Source organism: Nanorana parkeri, unplaced genomic scaffold, assembly GCF_000935625.1.
Source record: "Nanorana parkeri isolate BGI_ZX_2015 unplaced genomic scaffold, ASM93562v1 scaffold1, whole genome shotgun sequence".
NCBI classification, from domain to species: domain Eukaryota; kingdom Metazoa; phylum Chordata; class Amphibia; order Anura; family Dicroglossidae; genus Nanorana; species Nanorana parkeri.
Window position 1 is genome coordinate 3,878,209 of NW_017306269.1, and position 7,014 is coordinate 3,885,222.

At 42.4% G+C, this 7,014-nt stretch overlaps 1 protein-coding gene across 2 annotated transcripts in view; it reads right to left on the reverse strand.

The window, feature by feature from the left end:
• Positions 1-7,014, reverse strand: part of TRAF5 (TNF receptor associated factor 5) — a 39,459-nt gene that overhangs the window by 18,463 nt on the left and 13,982 nt on the right. Inside the window, exons 2-4 of one of the 2 annotated variants that reach the window (XM_018553173.1) lie at positions 3,535-3,761; positions 2,393-2,450; positions 919-1,020 (exon numbers count right to left, since the gene is read on the reverse strand). In XM_018553173.1, the coding sequence (XP_018408675.1) occupies positions 919-1,020; positions 2,393-2,450; positions 3,535-3,749 (375 nt within the window). In that variant the 5' untranslated portion in view covers positions 3,750-3,761. The remainder of the gene's footprint in view (positions 1-918; positions 1,021-2,392; positions 2,451-3,534; positions 3,762-7,014) is intronic. The other variant, XM_018553252.1, reaches the window with a different exon arrangement.

Sequence of the window (7,014 nt, forward strand, 5' to 3'; positions counted from 1 at the left end):
CGCTGATGACAGCTATTAATTTAAAGGGGACAGTCTGCTGAACAGTTATACTATAAGCTGATGGTCGCTAAAGCGACCATCAGCTTATAGTAGAACTGTAAATGCCAGGTCCGTATGGCATACTGACCTGGCCAGCTGGAAGCACTTTTGTAGGTCCGTATGCCATTCGTCCTTGGCAGCGAAAGGGTTAAGCAGTTAAAGTGACATTAAAGCTACAGAAATTCTTCCTCCTCCCCTAATACTGCTTTAAGGACTTACCTAATGTGATGCCTCTTGAAGAGCTTCTTCCTTTAACTCATTTTCTAAAGTCCTTCCAGCGCTGGTGCCGGTCTCTGATCCAGCGCAGATCCCTTGTGTCCCACGGAGTCTGTCTGACGGGCGCGCTCCCGGCTGCGTCCATTCAGCTTCTGTGTCGCTCTCGTCCTCTCCCCTCCGACGATCTGTACTGCTCATGCGACCACCCACACTTCCTCCTTCACAGCGTACGTGAACCGGGACTTCTGCAGAGGGAGCGAGCGGCACTGACACAGGTAAATTTGTTGGTATTTGCCAACTTTTCTTTTTAATCTTGGGGCATATTGGGGCACGTCTACTTATTAGCAGTAGATATATGCCAAAAAAAGAGACTTTAATTCTACTTGAAACTCTTAAGTGGAAAAACTCCAAGGTGTGTAGAGAACAGGCATTTGCTTTGCGTTATCAAAACTTTCCAAATGCTTTGCAAAGGCAGTGTTTAGTCTGAAACATAAAAGTAACAGTCTAGGAAGCATAAGGCTGCAGTTGCATTGCTTTAATTTGCATTGTTATTGAAGGCGCCAGCAGTGGATGAAGGAGACCTTAAGAAAAAGGTGAATGAGATATTATGTAGGCGGTTAAGGTTTTCTTGCCTTATTATTTCATTTTTAAAAATTCCTCTACCTGGAACCTCCCTAGCGTCACTTTTGCATCACACTCGGGGGCATTCCTGCAGAAAACCAGCAAGTTTAGGACTTCTCTTTTACAGCAATTGTCTTTGAATATCTGCAAAGAAGAGAAAAAAATCATCAGTACCTCTACGATGCTACAACCGTGTTTATTTGTATTGCCCAAAAACCCATCTATACACTGAGTTACTTAAAGTAGATGTAAACCCTAACCTAACCACATTTACTTAAAGAGGAAAGAAGGCTAAGCTCTGTGAATACTCACTGCTCCGCCAGCAATGCCATGCTAATGCCTGACGTTTTCTTTGGGGTCTTATTCGAGGTTTGGATCTTTGGCCATATTGATTGGCTGGCTTGGGATGGCACATGTGCACGGGAGGTAAATGTATCCCGGCATTGATGCATGTGGAGAATGTACACCGAGCTGTGCATGCGGCCAGGATCATTCAAATCCACTACCTCTGAGCCCATGCCGTCATGGACCCCCTCGTAGCCTATGACTGGAGAGTCATTAAGAAGCAGCACAGTGATGAGTTTACCTCTACTTATCAACGTTCCCTTCCTATCAGCACGTTGTTTGTTAGCACAAGGCTCTTTGTCCTGCTTCTTCCTCTCCGACTCTCAGCGCAACTGTACATGGTTTTCAAGAGGCTGATACCAAGTCAATTACAGGTACTTACACTATTAAAAAATACACTTATTGATGTATTAATGATTTAGCACCTGCATTCATTTGTTCCTTTTATATCTGCCTAGAGTACAGAAGAAAATCAATTTTAAATTCTAGGGGAATTTGTAAAAAAATTACAGAAAATACAGTTGTCACACAAGAAAATGTTCTTTAAAAAAAAAAATCTACATGTTGTACCCCTGTGTGCCCGCCTCACACACCTGAGGTGATGCAGCAGAGATGGATTAAGGTCAGATCGGACCCTAAATAAGGTAGCAGCTTTTGCAGTCCCCATCCCCTTGATTGACATTGATTAGCATTTCAGTAGGCACAGAGAAGCCGCCCTTTTTGCATTATCTGTATAGACATGGCTCCATCAGACACCAATTGCCTACAAGTACATCTTCCCATGTGAAGTGACAGACAGATGCACAGTTTTGACCAATTGTTCTATTCCCTTATTCAACCGGAAGGAGTATGAAGGTAGTAGCTAGACCCCCTGGACATCCACTGGATCCTAGGCTCCTGCCTTGGTTGCCCTATGGATGATCGGACTCTGTGATGCGTAATAATTATAAGGCAAGAGATGCTCTCAGGTCATTGGGATCTTGACCTGTCACCCTTTATGATTTCCTGTGCTTGGGAGAAGCTTCAGCGGTATAACAAGCCTCTGACTCCCAGCTTGCACTCTTGCTCAATTACAGAGAAGCCGCGCATATTCAGCTTCAATGCAAGTGACGTCTCAGAACTAGCTTGAAGTTAGGCGTATGTTTCTCTGCCTAAATAAAGACTACCATACCTCCTGAGGTTTAATGTCTTCTTTATCAATAGGACACTGTGATAGGTTACAGCATTCACTGGAAGAAATAAAAAAGATAGGATGTTACTTTTATATTCACTCAACAATAATATTAATATGTGATTATTTACTTTCTACTGTGCATTTTAAAATAACTCTATAATAGTCAAAAGTATGCCCCCAGCAAAGAAGATATTTCATTCCTAAACCTTACCTACCATGAGCAACAGAGCTGCAATCAGTGACACGGCGGAGGGGATACATTTTTGACCATTTTATCTAAGTGACAGAGTCACAAATCAATTATATAGACATTAGAATCCACTGGATTAGGCACTAGGTTGCGTCTAGCACAGGAGGTAGGTTGGGTTTTATTTTATTTCTGGCACATTTACTTAGTTTGCGACAGGAATTTTCTTTATCGTAAATAAAAAACGATAATGATGGTCAGAAACTAAAACACATTAGTGTAAACCTTCTAACAAACAGCAAAAGTGATGGTGGACCTTGGATGGATACTAAAAAAGAATAACCTTGACTGAGACTGATTGGCAACCTGTGAACCCCTAACATTTTTCTTAACTTGGAAACACGCGGGTAAAGGTTAAAAGCACTTTCAGGATTTTACTGCTATCCAGGGCTCCATTAGAGAGATCTCCCTTCACTTCCTGTCCTGCTAAAGTTTTACCAGACAGGAAGTGAAGAGATCTCTTCAGTAGCAACATAGACAGAAAAAAAAAAACACTTTTTCTGTAGACTAAGGGGCACGTCTAGAACATGCACCCCCCAGATCTACTCAACACGCATGCTTGTGTCTACAGGGGAAGAGCAATCGGATACCTCCAGCAACAATCTGACAATAATGGCCACCACCCTCAAATATATCCAATGTGGACAATCACTACTTTCCCCCATTTCAATCAGCTAGGTTTGTCAGTTAGTGTCCATGGACATGAGGATCATCCACTGGTCTGGCTTTTCGGTAGGTGGTTTAGAGCTGAACCATCGCAGCTCTCCAAATGTAAATATAGATTTTGTGTATTTTACACCAAATGTTCTGATTTTGTGTATTTTACACCTACTCATAAGTATTGTAACTGTAACCTGCTAGAAAACTGGAGAAGACTGCATGTAAAACTCACTTGTTTCTCAGCACACAACTCTCACAGAATCGGTGACCACATCCTGTTTGGTGAGGATTGTGCAGAACCTGGTGGCAGCTCGCGCACTTGTAGCGATCCTGTATCTTTTCCACAAACGTGTACTCCTGATGGGGCTCGAAGTCCAGAGACAGTCCGGTGTTGGAGTTCTGACGGGCCAGCTCCTGAGGGGGTACTGTCTTATTTTCACAAGCCATACCGCAGCTGTCCTGATAGAGTAGTGAAGGGACATCAGTGTAACAATACTTATCTGAAAAAGTCATCAAATGTCAAACTCTGACAATGTGTACTGTAAATTACGAAGTGTGTAACATACAAGAACTCAAGTCTTAAAAAAAGGAAAAAAAGGGAAATTGCTCATATTTTATATTAGATAGAGATGTAATCATCTGTTAATAACATCATCACTGAGGTTTAAAGGATATTCATAGGGTTATGTACTGTATATATTTTATTACATTTAGCAATAAAAAAAAACTATTTTAGTCCAGTAAAAATAAAATAGTTACATTTAAAATTAAATAATTTTACATTTACAGCGAAAAGATGGAGCCTCAGGTTCTTTGTCATATGTTTACCTGTCTCTTCTTAGCTGCTCTGTTGAAAAAAAGTATTTTGTGTACATAGCTCAAGCTCCACTCTACACACACACACACACATACACAGCTCAATGAGGTAGAGCAGTAAGCCCTCCTCCTCCCCTTCCTTCCCCTCCCACCCTACTCTGTTATAAAATGTATCTAAATTTCAAACAACATAGAGTGAGAAAGAGAGAGGGCCTGAAGGAAAGCAGCAGCTGCTGTGCTCTGTCTATAGAAAAAAACACTGTGCTCTGGGAATCCTGTGTCATAGGTGAAACCTGTGTTAAATATACATTTTTTACGTAAAGATTTTTGTATACAAGATTTTTGTATACAACCAAAGCTGTAGTTTCCTCTAAAGGAAATTAATAGTTTCCATTCAATTTTATTTTTGTATATATAATATTCAAGAATGAAAACACATTAAATGTTGACAAATATTTTATATTAACACTATTTTTTTTACTATTTTGCAATCCTCTGGGGGGCGAGTACGAGTCTGAAGTTCTAGGGTTTCAGATTCCTTTTGCATTGCTGTGATTATGGATCTAGCAGCCGGTTACACACAGCTGATTGGTTTAGAGGAGAAACACTCCCATCCCAGTTTCAACTGCAGAGCTAGTGCTGGGCTCTCATACTAGAAAGCCTAGTATGCAGTGCACATACACTGAAGAAAAGAAGCACTATGTATTAAATGTTGTATTTATAAAATAATGATTATATACAAATAATACAAAATATTGATACATGTTTAGATGGCAAGGCTGGAAAATGCATTCAATGTGGAAAATGTTATTGATAAAGCGGAACACACACTTTGCAATGCAATTGGGCCATCACTATGATAAACTGCTTTACTGGGCAATAGGAATATTTGTGAAATGGGAGAGGGCGGGCAAGCCCTGTCACTGCAAGCAAGTGCTGCAGCGTTGCCGATACAGAAGGGCCCGGCCTTGGGCCAAGTATGAGCAGGCTCCTCTATATGCTTACATTGTATGCCTGTTAGCAGGCAGTATGGACATGTGAGCATTGGCAACTTCCATGTTTCACTTATGTCAAGTTTCCTTTAAAGTGACATTAAAGCATACATTTTTTTCCCCCCTCCTCCAAAGTTAATGTCAGCACTTACCTTAAATGATGTCTCTTAATCCGATCTTCTTCTTCCCTGTCGTTTTCATCTGTCCCTCCAGCGCTGCTGCGGGTCTCCGATCCAACGCTGACTCCTGTACTTGCTGGCACTTCCTGTCCCATGGTGTCTGTGCGGCTGCACGCGTCCATATACTTACCTTGTGTCTTTCCTCGTCTCCCGGCTGAAAATCTGAACTGCGCATGCGCCCGCCCCAAGATGCTTTGCGGCCGCCCGGGATTTTTCAGATGTTTGGACGGGAGCGCGAGGTTAAGACACAGGTAAGTTTAAACCCTTTTTAAACTTTTTTTTAAAAAGTTTTTACATATACAGTATATACTGCTTGCTAGCAGTAGATGTATGCAAAAAAAGGGTTTAATAAACCTTTAAGGCTTATAGAAAACTAGGCTAGGACATGTTTGTTACCTTTGCTGGGGTTCTACCATAAGTCTGCTTACACCCACATTTCTGTGCTGTGGGGGGTAAACAGAGAATATTTCCTCCTCCACAGTAAACTATCCAGCCCATAAGATAGGAAACTTTTTTGAACGTACTAATAGTTTCCTGTTGACATAGGAGGCTGCCTGACCAATTTATTCTGTGGTTACAGAACAGAAGAGATTAACATTGAGCTGTGGAAAGATGAAAACAGAGCCGGTAGAGTATGACTTCTGTACTGTACAGGAAGCTCTTCCTGTGTGAAAGAGAAATGTACAGCGGTCGCACCTTTCTGTAAAGATGAGGGGAGTGCAGAATGGTTCTGGCACGGTCATAAAGACCACCCATAATAGATATTTCAGTTTTACCTGGTTACAGGCATTTGAATTCACATGCTGAGTTCTTATTACTCTCACCGATATATCCGCAGTAGCATTCTCACTTTTGCTCAATTCTCCTGGCTTTTACAAAGTCAAATGGTGACGTCCTGCTTTGTTGATGGATCTTCTATATTAGGACTAGGCAACCTTGGCACTCCAGCTGTTGTGGAACTATAGGTCCCATGAGGCATGGCAAGGCTCTGACAGCCACTGGCATGACCACCATAGGTAGAGGCATGATGGGATTTGGTTTCAGCTGGAGTGCCGAGGTTTCCTACCTTTGCTCTATAACCTTGGTTCTCAACTTGTGGCTCGTGACCCCCTATTCAGATGCATACCTTCCACTTTTCTAAGATCCTCAGCGTCCCCCCACTGTCAAGTCTCACGCCAAGCAGCCATTCAAAATATTCTGCCAAGTGTCAACTTGAGGTGGGGCGGGGTGGGATGGGGCTATGGCCACGAGGAAGCCCCATCCATACGTGCATTGGTTACAGCACCCTCACGAGGCCTATAGGAGGTGCCTGGACCAGAGTGATGTCACACCTCTATAGCACAGGCAAGGGAGCTGTACAAGCAATGCACACATGGATGGAGCTCCATCACAGCACAGCAGCCCACACTGGACCCCAGGCTGAGGATCCACTTTAGTTCTCGTGAGATTGTGTCAATGGTGGTGTGGTACTGTCAGTGTTAACACTAGTACAGTGTGTTCATTGCAGAGTCCCGTGCAATTAATGCAGTGTACCACGCAATCACACCCACCTATCATTTGAATGGCACCACAAACGCACCTCCCACACACAGTTCGATTGTTCACACCGGAACGCGTGGTACTGCAATGCTGTGACTTGGGTTATTACTTAAAGTGGTTCTAAAGCCTCCAGTTTTTTTGCATATATCTACTGCTAGCAAGCAAAAAAAAAAAAAAAAACACCCT